The 18,426-nt window shown below is 45.6% G+C and overlaps 2 protein-coding genes across 2 annotated transcripts in view; one reads left to right on the plus strand and one right to left on the minus strand.

The window, feature by feature from the left end:
* Positions 1 to 11,375, minus strand: part of DCX (doublecortin) — a 112,716-nt gene extending 101,341 nt beyond the window's left edge. The window contains exon 1 of the mRNA XM_061445736.1: positions 11,361 to 11,375. The gene's annotated coding sequence lies outside the window, so the exon portion shown is untranslated. The remainder of the gene's footprint in view (positions 1 to 11,360) is intronic.
* Positions 11,376 to 13,328: 1,953 nt separating this feature from the next.
* ALG13 (ALG13 UDP-N-acetylglucosaminyltransferase subunit) overlaps positions 13,329 to 18,426 on the plus strand; it is a 28,552-nt gene continuing 23,454 nt past the window's right edge. Inside the window, exons 1-5 of the mRNA XM_061446385.1 lie at positions 13,329 to 13,483; positions 13,727 to 13,895; positions 14,126 to 14,264; positions 16,001 to 16,109; positions 17,682 to 18,257. Of these exons, the coding sequence (XP_061302369.1) occupies positions 13,403 to 13,483; positions 13,727 to 13,895; positions 14,126 to 14,264; positions 16,001 to 16,109; positions 17,682 to 18,257 (1,074 nt within the window). The 5' untranslated portion in view covers positions 13,329 to 13,402. The remainder of the gene's footprint in view (positions 13,484 to 13,726; positions 13,896 to 14,125; positions 14,265 to 16,000; positions 16,110 to 17,681; positions 18,258 to 18,426) is intronic.

The following is an 18,426-nucleotide window of genomic DNA, read 5'->3' on the forward strand; positions in this document are numbered from 1 at the left end:
GATAAGTAACATCCATACTGGATACAGTTGGTCCACAGGCAGGACTAGTATTTTCTCAGTGATACATTTAGTACAAAACTTTAAAAATTGCTTCCTTATTTAGAATAGCACCTTTTATACTCCATTAACCACACATAAGCAGGTTTAATCTGTGAAACAGCACAATGACTGCAATGCTCCAGGCTTGGGGAAGAGCAGCTGGAAAGCTGCTCATGGAAAAGGACCTGGGGGTGCTGGCTGATGGAGCTGAACATGAGCAGCTTGTGCCCAGGCAGCCAAGAAGGCAAACAGCATCTTGGCCTGCATCAGCACCAGTGTGGCAGCATGGCCAAGGCAGTGATGGAGGCTGCACCTCAAATCCTGTGTCAGTTCTGGGCCCCCCACTACTAGAGAGACATTGAGGTGCTGGAGTGGGGCCAGAGAAGGGCAACAGACCTGGGGAAGGGCCTGGAGCACAACTGTGATGGCGAACAGCTGAGGGACCTGAGGGGGCTTGGTATGGACAAAAGAAGGCTCAGGGGGGACTTTATCGCTCTCTACAGCTACCTGAAAGGAGGATGGAGCAAGGTGGGGGTCAATCTCTGCTCCCAAGTGGTAGGACAAGAGGAAACAGCCTTAAGCTGAGCCAAGGGAGGTTTAGACTGATACTAGGAAAAAGTTCTTCACCAAGAGGGCAATTAGGCATTAGAACATGGAGCAGTGGTGGAGTCACCACCCCTGGAAGTATTCACAAGCTGTGTAGACAAGGCCCTCAGTGACATGGTTTAGTGGTGGTCTTCCCACTGCTGGAGAACAGTTGGACTTGATGATCTTAAAGGTCTTTTCCAACCTAACTGATTCTGTGATTCTATGATTCTAAGGGAATACAGCAAACACACTCTCAGCAATATCCACATGCCATGCTTGCCTGTGTTTACCTGGAAAAGAAGGCAGGAGGCAGGTTGCCCTTGAGCTTTCTGCCACAGGGATAATACACAGGTATCACTAGGCAGGATGGCGGCTTCACACCCCATCTAAAGATTGGATCCTCAGGGAGCGCTACTCTCAGTACTGCACAAGAGCACAAATTCTGTGTGATAATTTGGATATTAATCCAACTAAGACAGACAGCTGCTTAGTTAATGACATTTAAATGTAACAAAAATCTATGCAGATCAAGTTGGCTTGGTATTTGTCACTCATTCAGCCATCAGGAAGCAGACTAGCCCAAGACATTTCTCTTGTCCTGTACAACTGCTTAATTTTTCTGATGTGGCATTCAAAAGCTACAATTTAGAACATAAATGTTCTAACATATTAAATCAGCAACTAAACCACATGAGCCAGCACAACTATCACTGGAAAAACCTTATTTCCAAGAAGCTGCAGGACAGATTCAAATATTGACATAAACATCAGCCCTACTAATGGGAAATGATAGTATCAGAATTTAAGTTGGGACCCAAATTCTGCTTGCTCTGACCTCAGCTGAAAAGCCGCCAGAGGCAGATGTCAAGACTCTGTTTCTTTCCTTCATACTAAAGAACGTTAACTCAGAAGAGTCTCACAGCCCTTTAAAACTTATTCAATAAATATACTGCAAATAAAAATGTAACCACTTTGTATATGATTACATTTTATCACATGGTATCTTTGAGCAGACTGTGTATTTCTATGTAATACTGCTAAGGAAGGCAGCCCTATCAACACAAGTTTTCCTTTCTAAAGCTTCATTTCACACAAAGTATCTGTCCCACTTGATATATCAACAATCCCAGAGGCACTCAGAGTGCCTCACCTGATTGTACAATGCCGCCAAATTTTAAAGCCTTTCCCATTGAGAAATAAAAGAATGTCTTTTCCCCCTTTTCATTCTCATTTGTAATGTCCAAGACCTGACATCACCAAGAAAAGAGGCTGCTGGATGCATTGATCTGTGTTTGCTGAGTGGGACTTCGTGGACTTTCGCATTCTTTAGCTATACGGAGTGGCTACTGGAACTTCTGCATGGATTTGCTGGATCTTGGAGAACTGCAGGTTCCATACCCTTCCCCTCCAGGAGTCTGTTTCCTTCTCACTTGTCCATCTGCTACAGAAAATTGGGGGTGCTTACAAAATAAAGAGACATAGTACTATCAATGGTCACTGCTCTGTGCCATTCCCATGTGTGGATCTGAGGGACTAGCTCATATGCAGAAATAGGCTCAAGCAGTGCCACTCATTTCAGATTAATTGTTGGCTTTAGGGGGCATCTGTGTAAAGTATCACTTGAAACGAGACAGTTTGATCCCAGCTTTACTTCTGTCTTAGACACTGGAAGCAAATACGACTATTTAGTGAATTCCTCACCTTCTCTATTCAGCCACAGGGATGCACTGCCAGCAGAAGACTCTGGGATGCAGACAGACTATGGGACTATTCAACAAGCAGTTCTTTTCACTGAGTTCAGATGCAGCAAATGCAGTTGAGCTATACCCAGTTTATCTTTGTGCATGTCCCGTTGCTTCTCCTTCCATTTACCTTTGCATATCACTGTGTGAACCACTTACACAGGAAACTGATAGGAAGAAATTATCTAAATAAAATCTTTACATTCTTAAAGTCACATTCCCTTTGATGTAATTTAAAGGTAAAAATGAGGAGAAGCCAACCACCTTTCCTGACTTGTTATCACATGGTTTGACTTCAATGTTGCTGATGCAGGAAGCCTGTGAGGTTTTGTCTCATTTCTGCAGATTTTGTCTTTGTGGGTGTATAAATTCTCTCAATTGTTTCCCACAAGGAAAGACAAACACTGCAAACAAACGTCTCCATGGCCAGGAAGCAGTGAGAGCTGCTGTCTGTCCCTCAGGTGATTAGATGCAGCTATTTCCACTTCCCAAGGCATCATCTTGCAGCAGTAATCGTCATTTGTTTTCATTTTTCTTAGTAGACCCATCTGTAAATAAATGTGACCTGCACTTCTCCTCTGGGGAAAGCTGTTTCTGCCTTCTTGTGAGTCTGAAAGATCTTTCATTCAGTGTTATGAAGGATGTGAGACCATTCCATTGAATGAAAATAGGAGTTTGAACTCAATTTCACCAGACAGCTGGGGAAGGCACCGTTTAGGCCATTCCAGTGTGTACCTGTGGTTATCTCATCCTGGAGTGACCATAGACTATTCTTTGTCATGCTCATCTACAACCATCCTCTGCTGTGCTGAAGAAGCCCTGCAGCTCTTCTCTCTGCTTTTTTTGCCATTCTGCAGTCTTTTGAACAACCCCCAATAGAGCACTGCAGCTTAATGAACTATTTCAGATTTGCAGAAATCCAATCAAATTGATGTTGGAACTTGGTCTGAAGAATAGGACTGGGAGTGAGGAAATCAGAGGGTTTCCCCTTTTCCATCACAGGCAACCCAGTTTATGATATAACATGCTTGGTGACAGGAACTACAATACACAAAGCTAACTGCATGCCTAAGAAGTCTGGGTAGCCACATTAGTTTGGAGTGTCTCAGAATTTAGGAGTATCATAGAACTTGTTTTCAGCCCTTTTCTCCCAAAGTCTCTCTAGTCCAACATTATTACTTGAGTATATGTCAAGAAATCTATCAACTCTCCATTGACAGTAACGCTTTGAGGCATAGGACCATCACGCTATTTATTTAGTACAAGCCTAGATGAAGAATGAGGGAAGTTTATCCAAACTACTTCCCATTCCCTCTCTGTCTCCCAGGGTATTCCTTCATCTTTTCCTGTGTTTTTTGTTGTGGTAAGTGGCTGGCACAGGCTCTCTCTCTGATTCTATCTACTGAGAAATGTATTCTAATTAGAGTTCTTTAAGAGTTTTAGCATTTCTAGAGGGAATTAGTTCTTTACAGAAGCAGGGTTTTCTCCAGTGTGGGATTCATACCATAATTAGACAAAATGTTGGGCTAAATCCCAGTGGAAAAACTGCACTGTAATTGGTGTTCATTTTTGCTACATAAACCCATGGAGACCATGCTGATTCCTCTTATTGCAGCCACTTCTGAAGCACAGTGTTCAATTTAAAACTGATGTATCATTATTATGTAGTACCCATAAATATCCTCAAGACTTTATTCATCTAAGAAATCTGATGTGAACCTTCTTCCTCTGAGAAAAATAAAATGTCCCAAAGAACATTTAAGATTAGTGGCATTCGCATTGCCTGCTCTCAGAAGCAACAGATAACAGCCAGCCATGCTTTGCCTCATGGCTTTTGTTCAGGCATCATTGAACTCAAGTGGGAAAAGAAACACCTGGCATGGCACAAATCACATCTGGATGTCAAAGTTAGGTGCACAAAAGAATTTCTTCCAGCCTACAGAATATATAGGGCAAGAAAACAGCTGATTACAATCATAAACCAGAGGTACCAACCACCAAAGACAGATCTTGTTGAATACAAGCCATAAGTGGCCAGATTTTGTGGAAGAGAAATACAAATATTTAAATGGTTTGACTGCATCTAACAAATCTTTAATGAGGATGGGTGTTGTTAGGAATTGCGAGCAATCTCACAAGGTTTTGCTGATTTCAGAAGCCCAGGATGCTCAGGATGAGGCCAATCAGTTAAAGTCACCACCACAACAACTGTATTTTTATGGAGGAACAAAACAGTTCTCTGTGTATATGCAATTCTTCTGGCTAATGAGCACCTTGGGGTAGGTTGTTCACAAACACAAAACAGAAAGGGACCTGCACTATATCCCAGCAGTACCTTGTGCAATACCAGGCTCAGGATCAATGAAGATTTCACCTGAATCCTCCCCAAGTCACTGCCTCAAAAAATAAAAAATAGAATTCCAGGTTCAGAGGAACCAAAGGGAATGATTTTGCCTATCAAGACAGAAATCAAAGATCCTGGAGGGAAATGGGACACTGTCTGCTTCAGAAGATGTTTCCTTCTGATCTTATACATGAATCATTTCTTCAAAATCAAAGCTTATTACATTTAGAAATACTAACTTATTTTACTAGTTATGCCAGAGGTGTCACCTTATCAACTGTGGGTGCTGCCAGGCAATTATATCCCTTTGCTAAGGGACAGAAAAAGAGCATTATGTGCTTCATGGCAAAGGCATTGGGTCAAGTTCAATGTTGTCTGATAGCAACCTGGTGCCCAGGAGCCTGCAAGTATCCTCCATCCAGTTTCTGATGGCCACCTAACTGCCATATCTCCAATGAAAGCTCAGAGCCATTACCAAAAGGACCATGCTGTGAAGCATGAAGAATATTCTCTGCCACAATTCCACCTCCCACACAAGACAAAGGAAAGCTGACCTGAAAGTTTCACCTCACTTTTGTATCAAAGATCTCTATCTACCCTCAGCTGTCAACCCAATCTGACTGACAAAATCAGACAAATCAAAACCAAGGCCCTTCATTTGTACTGATTTAACCATGAATCACCATTTTAGTATGGCACAGTGACAAGAACAGTGCTTTGTAGTGTGCTGCTAACAGGAAACATTGGTACACAAAGTCTTATTTAAATGAGCAGTCATATTTAGTATCCAAATGTCTCTTAGTTTCATCAGGGAAACGGAAAGGCAGTGTTACTGTAAGTGGAAACACAACTACAGTGTTACTGTAAATGGAAGTACAGGTGGCCATGCATAAGCATGCTACAGGGTGGAGCGAACAGGACTACTGTGAGTTCAGCAAAGTTTTCTCTGGGGACAATACAAAGTTAAACAGTCTTGTTTTGACATCAGTGCACGCATCAATAATGACTCTCCCAAATGTAACCCTGAGTTCTGTTTTAGATCTAAGTCAGTTAAATTAACACCTGGAATGAATCTAGTCCAATATTTCTCACTGAGTTCTAGCAAGATTATTTATTTTAAATAGCTGAATGTTATCCTGGAAGTATGATGCAAGAGATCCTGAGAGAAGATGCACCATTACATGTCGATACCTAAATAAGAATATATACTTGTAAAGTGCACAGGCACACACACTCAAAACATGACTATATATCTCTCTTAGGCAGCTCTCTGCATACATACTTAGGACTTTAAAAAATAAAAGCCACAATTTTTTATCTTCACATCCTTGTGAAATGTACCACATGAATATTAATCCTCTGGTTTGCCTCTGCATAATATATTTCCAGCATTTCTGGTGGTAAATAGAAGGCCATAAACAGGAAATGCAAGCAAGCGGAGATGTTCTGGTATTGATTCTTCTCACTATGATTCACTGCTATATAAACATGCAAACAAAAATAATGGTGGCCCAGACAGAGCTGTTAAAGAATCTCTGAGTTGGATCTCAGTGGTCTGTATCTAGTGGCGACATCAAGCCCTAATGTCTAATGGAAATCAGACTGTAAATAATAAGCTTGCACCTTATTAATACAAACAAAAAGGAGAGAGAAATTAATCACAACTTCGTCACTGCTATTAGCACCCCTACTGCTGCTGTAAAAGTCTGGGAATGATGCAGACGGTGCGGTCCCTCTGAGCAGGACTTGCTAGAAACAAGCAGCTCGGCACATGAAACATCATTCCATGTTTCAGGCCTTGTGCACGTCTCTGTTCATCGCCTGGGAAATGAATCTCATAGGATTTCACTATTTCACTTTGGTTTTGAGAGCCAGCTGGGGAAGAAAAAACGGGCATTGCAAATGTAAAGATGCGAATACTATTCTGAAAAGACAAACAGAAAGGAGCCTGCATGCTTGATACCTTTCAGTCTCCTGGATGCAGTGTATGCGGGCAGCCCTCTACTGGTATGAACACCACTGATCATGTTTGCCCAGCACCCGTGCTCTTCTGTTTTCTTCTCAGGCAGAATCAGAGCAGCTTTTCATTAGTTGTAGGGTATATTCAGCTAGTCTACATACTTGATCAGTGCTCTGACTTAGGTGTCTCTGGGTTTCTCTGGGCAACCTGAACAGGTTCATACAACCTTCACAGTAAAGAACTTCTTCTAGTATCTTCTCTAAATCACTCCTGTCAGGTTAAAGCCATTCCCCCTTTTCCTATAACTAACTGCCCTTGCCAAAAGGCCCCTCTCCAGATTTCTTGTAGGCCCCCTTTAGGTACTGGAAGAATGTTATAAGGTCTCCCCTTAAGGGGCCTTCTGTTCTCCAGGCTGAACCAGCCCAGCTCCCTCAGCATGTCTCCAGAGGAGAGCTGTTCCAGCCCTGACAGCATCTCTATGGCCTCCCCTGGACTCTCTTCAACAGCTCCAAGTCCTTCTTATGATGAGAGCCCCAGGGCTGGATGCAGGACTGCAGGGGGGGGTCTCATCAGGACAGAGTAGAGGGGGAGAATAGCTTCCCTTGACCTGCTGGTGATGCTTCTAAAGCTGCTGGTTTACTTGGGTATAATACGGTATTTCCTTCAAAAATGCACATCAAAAAGAATAACTGAAACATGAAGTTTATCCCAGTTCTAGTAAAAACGCATGCAAGGCACCTCAGGATTTGCTGCCTTCAGAGAACACAGCTTGATTTCAGGGAGTCTGACTTGCCTGGATGAAAATTAGTTTTTAATACATTTGGTTGTCAGAGGGATTATGCAGGAATATGGAATGGCAGGCCATTCCTACAGTGTTTTGCTGTGGAGGTGTTTGCTAGTGGCCAGTAGGCGAGGAATAGTGGCGTGTGTTTTCCACAGACAGCAAGGACTGATGCCAGACTGTACCAGGCAGAGGCTCCCTGGGGAGCTGAAGGGAGTTGCCAGGAGACATCACCAGATCGAGTGTTCACAGAGACAGACTCAAGACTCCCTCCTATGTTTGCATACCAGCCTGTTTTGCAATCATTCTTCACATGACTTCCTTTACAATCTCCCAAATATCCCCACCACTTACTAGAATTTACCAGCTTTGAGAAATTTTATGTGATATGAAGCCCACTTTCTGGTTCTTTAATGTGAGCATTTTACCCTTAGAGGCATCACACATCAGTGAAGATCCAGCTCATAAGCCAGTTGAGCCACACTCCTTGTAACAAGGATTGAAACACAGTGTATGCTATGTCCCAGTTTAGAGGGGACCTGCTTCATGGGCAGGACAAAGACCAGCAGCACTTCCATAAATTAGTAAGCTCTGAGCTTCCAGAAGTTAGGTCTCAAAGAATCATGACATTGTTTGAATATTCAGCAAAACCGGAGTAATAAAAAGATACATAGTTATAGTTACAGACGTACAATAAATGTTATTTATGTGTTAGTCTTCAGGGCCTTCAGATTCAGTGAGTCATTTTCTCAGTCCCCTCTTCAGAAGCATAAAGCCTTAAAAATCATGATTATCAATTCCAGAACCTGGGGCTTCAAGATTTGCCATCAAAACTCCAAGAAATCCATGAGGGCTGTCAGATCATGGACACTCATTCTAACAAAGCCAAAGCCTCCCTTCCACTTCTAATGTAAGATATTTAGTCAGTGGACACAGTTCCTCTGTGCTGCATCAGCACCTGTCTTTTGCCAGTCAGCCCTGAGGAAGAGGTGACCTAACATCCCCTTCACTGTCCAGTCAGTCTGAGCCTCTCTGCAAGCGATCTGACAATCCTTGCTGACAAATAACAAGCCCACAAAGAGACAAGTCAAAAGATGTAGAAACGTTGTGATGAAATACTTCAGTGTACTATTTAAATTCACCTGACAAATGTTCCTCTGTTATTTTCCCAGACCAAGCATCTCTGAATCATGATAATATAAAGGAATCATTCCCCAGAATGTTCTCCATCTAATTTTCACAGTTCCCTATAGTAACAGAAATACCCCTCATAGGTACAGCAATACATCTGAATGACAAATGTAAAGGAAGTGAACATTTTTTCAGTTCAAATTTATATAAAGCCAACTAGAAATAGAAGTAAGACTATCTTTACTCCTTTTTCACATTCATAAACATACAAAAAGTACTGAAGCTTAATGTAAATTTAGTGTGGAGAAATCTAATAGCTCCCTTGTGCCTCACGTCAGCCACTGCACCATTATATCACAAGCCAAATGGAGAATCAATCTGTGCACAAAATACAGGGTAAAAGAAAGACAGGGTTGTATGTTTAACTAACTAGTCATTGGGTTTTTGATTCAGATTCAAAGAAAATCAGACTTTGTAGGCTTTGAGCTTTACCTGCCTTTCTGTTGGTGTGTATGTTTTAATGATTCAGTATGGTTCATTATGTGATACCTTGTCTCCAGCCTGTGCGTTTCAGGAGTCATCAGAGTTTTAGTGCACCAGTTATGAGTTAGTCTTCAGAGTTCAAGAGCAAACTGAGGGCAGAACGTAGTTTTCAGACACCAAGATGTGAACTGACTGGTTTACTTTCGTGCATTTTCTCACTCCTGAATAATATAATTATGGAGCTTTCAGGGCAAACTTTGGCAAGCTGAGCTGAATACAAACTGACAGTGCTCAAAACTGAGCCATCCAGAAACATTTCAAATAGAAGCCAAGGAGAAAGGAGGAGGCACACATCATTTCTCACTTTAAAAAAACCAGCTTGCACTCCTGCCATCTTCAGTTTTTTGCTCAGATGTTGTCATGGGAAGAACACATTAGAATATAAATTATGCCATATAAAGCACAGATGGGAGCAATCTCTCACAAGAATGTATATTCCATTTTAGCCCTCTCTCTGGTGTCTTGGACTACATTATGTCAGATTGAGCCCATATCTCTTGAATGCCCCTCATAGTATCTCACACACATATCCTGGAGTTAAAACAACTGGCATTGGAAAGAGACTCGCCAACACAAGCAGGGATATGTTCACCCAAGGTCTGCCCCAAAGGCAAACTGCCTTAAAGCCATAAGGGATCAGCTCCAAGTATCTCATTCTGCAAATGATCTGTACTTCTCATGGACCAGAGAATAAGTGCTCATGGACAAAACTGTACCCTACACAACTTTTAATGAAAATAGCAGGCACAAATTACCATGAGATCGAGTCCTGTAATGGATGGCTTTCCCTTTTCTCTTTACTTTGAAATCATCCTGACAAGCCTAACTCCATGTGCAAATGGGATGCATCCTCCACTAAAAACAAAGCAAATTTAAGTCACTGCAATGTTACTTTTGAGTATTTTCTTCTAGTCCCTACCCAGCGTAATGCTGGGAATACAAGCTGCAGAGGATACTGACTTTCAGTGACACATGGAAAATACCAAGCTGGAATCACACAGACCTGCTCCATACCACAGAAATAATTCCAGTAATTTCTAGAAAGCAAGTGAGCAAAACAGGGTCCTGTAGAAGTGAAATTCAGCATTCATACATAAAAAAAAAATGAAAATAATCAAATGCAAAACCTGATGATTGTTGTACATGAATCTGTACACAATGTATTGTAAAAATAGCTATATTAACCCTTATTTCAAACAACACTGTATATAACATCTTCCACAAGGAGATTGAAAAGGGATTCAGTGTAAAGACTCCCTGTTGACAGGTGCTCACTCGCTCACTCCTCGACGTTTTTGATTAAGAAATCTGAACTATAGATTCCTGTTCTAACTGCAGAATCAATGTGTGGGTGTATCATGATGGTGAGGGTTTTTTTCAATTTGGGCAGAGTAAGAGCATGCATTTGGTTATTTACAGTGCTTTAGATACAAATGAGCAGTAATTTCCTAAACTACTGTAATTAACCTACTATAAAATAATTACATAAACAGGAAAACACTCCAATGTATTTAAATTCTATCTCTTAATAAATTGCAATCATATAATTATCCTGAACTTAACCTTTTATGACAAAGTTTTACGAATGTCCTGACCCACATCTCTGATAAACCATGAAAAATTTATCATCTTTCCTTTCAGCCCAAAATCTGACTTCCTGCCATCAATTGTCAGGATCTTGACCGCACTAATAAAGCTCATCCAGTTCCAACCCTCTGCCATGGGCAAGGACACCTTCCACTACCCCAGGCTGCTCCAAACCCTGTCCAAGCTGGTCTTAAACACTGCCAAGGATGGGGCAGCCACAGCTTCTCTGGGCAACCTCTGCCAATGCATCACCCTCAATAGTAGAGAATTTATTCTTAATATCTAATCCAAATCTGCCCTCTTTCAGTTTAAAACCCTTATCCCTCATCCTATTATACTCTCTGTTAAAAGAGTTCTTCCCCATCTTTTCCTGTGGGCCCCTTTAGGCACTGGAAGCTGCTCTAAGGTCTCCTGGGAGCATTCTCTTCCTGGGAGCATTCTCTTCCCCAGACTGAACAACCCCAGCTCTCTCAGCCTATCCTCCTAGGGAAGATGCTATCTTTGTGGCCCTCCTCCTGACCCGCTTAAGCAGGTCTGTATCTTATGCTGGGATGACAGAGGTAAGTTGTAGGTGTCCTTGCTGCTAATTCTGTTCCTGAATTGCTGTTTGGGTTTCCTGGATTGATCATGCAAATAGCACGTTACCTTGTGTTTGCCTGATGGTCGCGGGACTGCTGGACCTGTTGCTGCCTCTGCTCTGCTTGCTTTTCTCTGGTGAGGGTCAGGCTGTGCTCTGTTGGAGAGGTGTTTGCCTGGCTTGTGTTTTGGTCACCCTCAGCTCCTGGCTTCCTTGTCCTGAGGGACAGCAGTAAGAGCTGGATGAGGCTGGTCAGGGCCACCCTGTGCACTCAGGACTCTGATATTGTTTCGCTCTACAGCCTGTTTCCCAAGATAAAGTACCACCCTCCCCCTGCCCATGTCTGCTGTCAGCACCATTTGCTTGAATAAAAATATAAATTCATTTCAGTGTGGCTCATTATGCTAAATGAAAGCAACGGGGGGCTAATGAGCATTGTGAATGAGCCATTAACATGGCAATCAGTGCTATCCTCAAGATAGCTACATCTTTCCTACATCTTTCTTGGAACACTCAGTAGCATTATACAGATGTGGCCTCATCTATTAAATTTAATTCAGGAAACAAATAGATTTATATGTCTGAGTAGTTTCTTTCTGTAGAATTGTACATTGTGTTACACTTGCAATTAATAACAAAGCCCTGCTAGTTCATTTTGTGGAACTGCTGAGGGGTTAGTCTTAGTCTTCAGTGGACAGGACTGTGCTAACAGAGTTAATGTTTGGATTATCTGGAACCCAGAATGTTGTCCCTCTCCTACTTCCCCCTGGTTTTCATCACAAAAGGGAAATGTACCTGAAACAATAAATTTACTGATGACTTCATCTTCGCAATGAAGTTAATGTGGTTTAAACAGCATTTTTATATTTCAGAAGTGGCCTTCACCTCCAGCCTCAGCTCCTGCCTGATTCACTGTCCCTTGGCTCTGAGGATCACATTCCACAGGAAGCTGACATACCTTTGCTCAAGGAAGCAGTCTCCTCAGACCTCTTAAGAAGGCAGGAAGACTGCCCTGAAACAGCATCAGAAAGATGTGTGCTTAAAGGGCAATAGGGAGGAGGAGAAACCTACTTGTATTCAGTGATACTCAGAATGTGTCTTTCAGAAGGCCAAGGGAAGAAGGCAAAAAAACCCCTCTTCAGTGTTTTCAGACACTGCTGCATTGAAGGCTTTTAGAACACTCAACGTCTGCACATGATTGCCTCCACGAAAAGCTTTTCATAGCACTGCCTTGTAGCTGGAGGCACAGAAGATGAGCAGCTCCCCAAGGAGCTAACACTGGTCACTGGCGAAGTGAGGGAAAGAAACCCGGAGGATCTGAAAAGGATTCCAGGGTTTTCCTTGAGTTGCAGTCTCAGCTCCTGTGACAGGTTCATCCATTCAGACCGCTCAACTCTTATGTCCGACCTCTTGGAATCAAGTAAGTCAGCAGAGAGCAGTTTCTATGGGTTTGCATCATTTCTGGGGGAGTGGGCACAGGACACCTACATAGCCAGAATTACTGAAGCTGTCTAACAAAAACACAGAATGCAGAGTTCAAACTATGTCTTTTTCCCTTCTGTTTCCCACCTTCACCAGTCCCTGTGGCATCAATGGAAGGAGAAACCCCCCCAAGCTCACTCGCTGGCAGAAACTGATACCATCTTCTCCTGCCTCCACTCATCTGAAGGCAGGTTTGTATCCCCCTGCCTTTGCTCTGCAACGCTACAAGTCCCCAGCCGATGCTCTCACCACGAGCGGTGTGTCCCAGAGAGGCACAATGCTCAAGGGGATGTGTCAGGCCCTGGGCCGCCATTGCAGGACCCACTGTTCAACCGCTTCAGGCAACGGCTCAGAAACACCAATCTCCTAAGCACGAGTGAGCGCTCCGTTACCACGATCCTTTCGCGCTTTCTCTGCCTCAGCAGGAGGACCGAGACGCCGATCCCAACCCTGCCCCGTCCCCCGGTCGCTGGGCGGAGAGAGCGGGGCCGTGAGGAGAAGAGGGCGTGTCCCCGTGGCGCCCTCAGCCTGGCCGCCATTTTGGGGCGGGCAGGGCGGAGCGGGCGGTGCACGGCGCCCTCTGGCGGGTCCCCGCGCGCAGACCCGCTCGGCGCTGGGGCCGCCGGCCATGAAGTTAGTTCTCGTCACCGTGGGTACCACCAGCTTCGATGACCTGATCGCGGCCGTCTGCTCCCCGCCCGCGCTGCAGGTGAGCCCGCCCCGCCGCGCCCGCCGCACGGCCTGCCCCGCCGCTTCAACCGCGCGCCTGCGCGCTGCGAGCTGCTCCGCCCTCCCCATTCCCGCCAGCGCCTGTCTGACGCGGCGCGGGGAGCGGTTGAGTTGCGGGGAGCGTGAGGGCCACGGTGTGTGGTACGGAGGCAGAGGGTAGCCGTGGCCTCGGTGCCCGACCTAGGTACACGCAAGCCGCCATTCTGCCGCCCTTCCGCCGCAGGTGCTGCAGAGCCTTGGCTACGGGAAGCTGGTGCTGCAGGTGGGGCGGTGCGCGCTGGACCCGGCGCTGCTCGGCGGCCCGGACGTGGCCGTGGAAGTGGAAGCCTTCCGCTACAAGGAGTCTCTGGCTGAGGACCTGCGGAGGGCGGACCTGGTCATCAGCCACGCAGGTAGAGCCCCGGCTGCTTGCCGAGCCTGTTCTCCTCGGGCACGAGTGGAAGTCGGTTGGATGAAGTCTGTTCCTCAACAGCTCAGGGTGGGCTGGCAGTGAGTTCATGCCCACACCTGAGATGAGTGGTTAAATGTTCACCGTCGGGAGTCCCCTGTGCTGCAAGAGCGAACAGGGAGATATTTCATGTATCAGGGCAGAAACTCAGCGTGTTTTCTGTTTCTCCTCTAGGCGCAGGTAGCTGTCTGGAGACTCTAGAAAAAGGAAAACCACTAATAGTAGTAATAAATGAGAAGCTGATGAACAACCATCAGCTTGAACTGGCGAAACAGCTCCACAAAGATGGGCATGTCCTCTACTGTAACTGCAGGTATGGAGCTGCTATGGCTGTCCTAGCTGAACAAGGAGGGTTCAGCATCGGCACTGGCTTACAGCACTGAGAATGTGGCAGGGAAATCTGCATCCTTCTCTGTAACAGCCATTTGTTTGCAAGGTAGATTTCCCGCAGTGGATCGGTTCCAATTCACCAACAGCCATGCTTTTTGACCACGGCTCCTTTTAAATCTTTTATTTTTCTTCAAGGGCACATGTATTCAGATTGAAAGAAGAGCAGTTTAAAGCCAACAGAAGTGACTGAATTTGGAACAGTCAGGTAGCATCCTCGAGGCACCCAGTAGGTTCACTCTTTCTCTGCTCTTAGCAGGTGTTGGATTCTTTTTGGAAGTCCAGAAACAATACAACCCAGACCATTGGTTTGTAACCATGAACTCTAAGGACTAAATTGTTCCCTGCAGACTTAGGACTCCCATTTCATCATTTTCCTGTTTGGATTTTCCTTATAAAGGGCACTAAAGTTGACTTGACATCATCAAGTTGAAAGGATTTGGAGTGTTTAAAATAAAACATGAAATTGGCCTCACTGGTATGGATCAGGAGTCCATGTAGTTCAGTATCCTCATTGCAGTAGCCATATGCAGATGTCCAGCCTAAAGTAGAAACGGGGCACAAGCATAAGGTACTTCCTTGGGTTAGATTCCCTCTCATGCTCTTAAGTGCTTTGATTGAGGGGGGATTCCTATACAGATGCTGTCTGGTTAATAACTTTCAATATCTCCTTTTTCCAAGTACCTTCTTGGGCTGCCTTTTCAACCAAACTTCCTGAATGCACCACATCCTCTGACAAGGAGTTTCACAGATTGCTGCCTGTCACTTCAGGGGAACAAAACAAAACACTACAAAACCCCAGAACAAACCACCAAGCAGCCAACCTCCCAGAGAAGTACCACTGCCAAAACACAGCCCCCCCCCCCCCCCCAATGACACCACCAAAACAGCCAGCTCCTTTTATTTGTTTATCCTAGCTCCTGTTAGATTCATTTGATCTCTTGTTTTGACTGTATGTTACTGTTTTCTCTTTATGATTCTTTATGATTGATTGCACTCTATAAATAACAGCTGACCCCTAAGTTGAAGGCAGAGGAAGTGTAACTCCTGTTCCTTAGTCTGTATCTTACTCCTTTGCCCTGCAAATGGGATTTCATGTTTTGGGAGAGCTTTCTTAAAACACGAGGCCTGTCACTCACTTCTGTTGGGCAAGTCCCTTACCTTATTATCTCAGTGCTTCTGACAGCTTTGGAGACAGGATGGAATTTTTGTTGAGCAGTGCCTGGCATCAGAGTCTTTATTTGCAGCCTGACAAAACCAAGCAAACAGATTGATTTAACTGTTCTTCTGGCTATGTGTTAAGTGGAGAACTATGCCGTGTGTTCAGCTAGGATGGGTATCCTGGGATGGTTTATGGTGAAGGTCCTCAGGTCTTGTTGAGTCACCCAACATTGCAGCCAGAGATAAGAAAGTAAAGAGCTGAGATTGTTTGTGACAGATTGAAGCGTGTTCTCAGCAGTGCTGTCTGTGAGCAGTGAGCGCTGGGGCCCACTGCTTTGTGGGGGTCTTGAAACAAAGTGTATTGAAACATACACTTCCTTATTTTTGCTTCCATGCTAAAGGATTATGTATGGATGAATAGAAAGAAACTTGTGTGGAGAAAAAAAAATTCCCTTTGGAGTGGATTTCTTTTTAATGTCGGGTTTTGGTCTGTTTCTACAGCACTCTTGTGGAGACGCTGCAGTCGATGGAGTTACCAACTTTGAAACCTTTTCCTCCTGGACAGCCAGAAAAGTTTGCTTTGTTCTTGGATCAAGTTTTTGGGATTCAATAAATAATACAGAGGAATAAAAATGACAATTAAACCTTTATTCCTCTCCTAGTGAGGTCTTCCATACTTAGAGTCCAGCAGCTGGGACAAACCCTCAAACAACATGTCTGTTAGCATTAACCAATGTTAAATGGTTCCTGTCTAGCGCGGGTTCAGAGTTACCTATGCTACAAAGAACAGAGTGCCAACAAGGAAGGGGAGTATGAACTGTCAAGTTTCTTGGACAGACACATATTTGCCTCATAAAATCTGCAGGAGTTGGTGATTGCAGTGAGGAGGACAAGCTAAATTACTTCTTAACCAGTATGGCATGCACGTCCTTGTCTCTTGACCATACTTTCCTAGTTCTAGTGGAAGTAAGTTGTTCTTTTTGATGTTCCTGTGATGTTCTGCAAATGAGCAGATGTCTTCAGCTCTCATGTGTTTACAGAAGCACTGAATGGAGAATTGAAACACAAATTGAAGCCTCTTCAAAGGGAAGGGGCATGTATGTGGTAAATCTGGGTGGGAAGAGTCAAGAGTTGCAAATCTGCTGCCAAACTGCCCCCCAAAATACAGCATGGCCCATAGGAGAGGAACTGGCTGTGCAATGCAGTCGATCCATTCATGCAGCTATGCCATCATTACTTGGTTTGGACTTCTCTGGAGTGTGGTGTTTCCTGTTTGATGCTGACTGGAGCTCCCCATTTCAAGTGTTGAGATTGTCAACTGTGTTGATGCTCCCATCCATTGGTTTAAGTAAATACTCTGAAAAACGTTCACGCAGGCTGTTTGGTGTCTAATCTCCAGAATTGTCTCAGTGTGCAGCTGGTGCTGACAGCTCTGCCTGCAGGTACATTGCTTGGCTGGGTTTTGTTGGGTTCTCTTTTTTTGGTTGCTGTTGCTTAAATGAATGTTGCTTAACTCCTGGATCAGTGCATCTGATGTCCTAGCGCCATTTTGACCAGCAAGTTAAATGTGCATGGAATCACGTTCCCAATCAAATGAAGCACAAGGGTTACAAGAGGAGTAGACAGTGCTGCACTGTCGTGCGAGAGTGATTTTTGCAAAGTTTTCCCTGAACACTTTATTAGAGGAATTTTTCACTTCATGATTTCTATGGAGCTGGTGTTATTTCCAGTTTACTGCTCACTCAGCTCCAGCCTGAGAGCACACAAGAATGTTGCAGGCAGTTTTGAATGACCAGTTGGCAAGGGCTTAGCAAGGGTTCCCTTCTCTCCCAAGCTCCCAGGCAGAGGTTCCCTAAAGGAAAGATGGGGAAAGACTTTTTAGCAAGGCCTGCTGCGCTAGGATGGGTTTAAACTAAAAGAGGGGCGATTCGGGCTGGATGTGAGGGGGAAAAAAAACCCACAAAATCTTTACAACGAGGGTGGTAAAACAGACGCCCAGGGTGCCTGGAGAAGTGGTGGATGCACCATCCCTGGAGACACTCCAGGCCAGGCTGGATGTGGTTCTGGGCAGCCTGATCTAGTTGGAGATGTCCTTTCTCATTGCAGGGGGTTGGACGAGATGAGCTTTGAGGGTCCCTTCCAACCCAAACTCGTTTATTCTGTGATTCTATGACCTCCGTAGGGGGTTATCGATGTTCGAGGGACTCGAACCCACGGTCCCGGCCGGCCCTTCCGGTCGTTAAGGGTAGAGCGGAGCAGGGACCGGGGGGCTCCTGGCTGGCACCGTAAAATGGCCGCGGAGGGGTCTCCGCCGCCGGGCCGCGTTCGGGGCCGACCCGCGCTCGGGGCCGCTTTCGGTGGCCGGCGGGCAGGGAGGGGAATGCGGGAGCCGGACCGGGCCGTGCTCGGGGCTGCTCTCCGTATGCGGCGGGCAAGGAAGGGGGTGCTGCGGCCGGGCCGGGCGCAGGTGGGCGCGTTGTGCGGCGGCCCCTCATTAGCAGCAGCCGCGCGGCGAGGCCCCACGCGCCGCTCAGCGCAGCGCTCTGCGTGGAGCTCCCGCGTGCCGTGGCCGCTTCAGCCGCTGCCGCCTTCGCCTCAGCCGCTGCCACCCGCGACGATGCAGAAGGGCTGGAAGAAGTACTTCGGGCAGAAGTCCTTCAGCGAGGTGGCCATGGACAAGTACCTGGGCAGCCTGGGGCTGTACCGCAAGGTGACGGCGAAGGACACCTCCTGCTTCTTCCGAGCCGTCTCGGAGCAGGTACGCCGTGGGACGGCTCCGGTAACGGTCCCGGCGCCTCAGCTCCTCGCCGGGCCGTGTCTGCTGCCTGCCCGCGGGTGGTGGGTGATGCCGGAGACCCCTCCGGGGTGCCCCGTGGGTGGGATGTGCGAGGGGATGTGCGGTCACCCTGGGGCTCCCAGTGAGCTGC

This window comes from Pezoporus flaviventris, unplaced genomic scaffold (assembly GCF_033815535.1).
Source record: "Pezoporus flaviventris isolate CSIRO_AGI_PZ_B2104156 unplaced genomic scaffold, CSIRO_AGI_Pfla_v1 ptg000005l, whole genome shotgun sequence".
In the NCBI taxonomy this organism is placed as follows: Eukaryota; Metazoa; Chordata; class Aves; order Psittaciformes; family Psittacidae; genus Pezoporus; species Pezoporus flaviventris.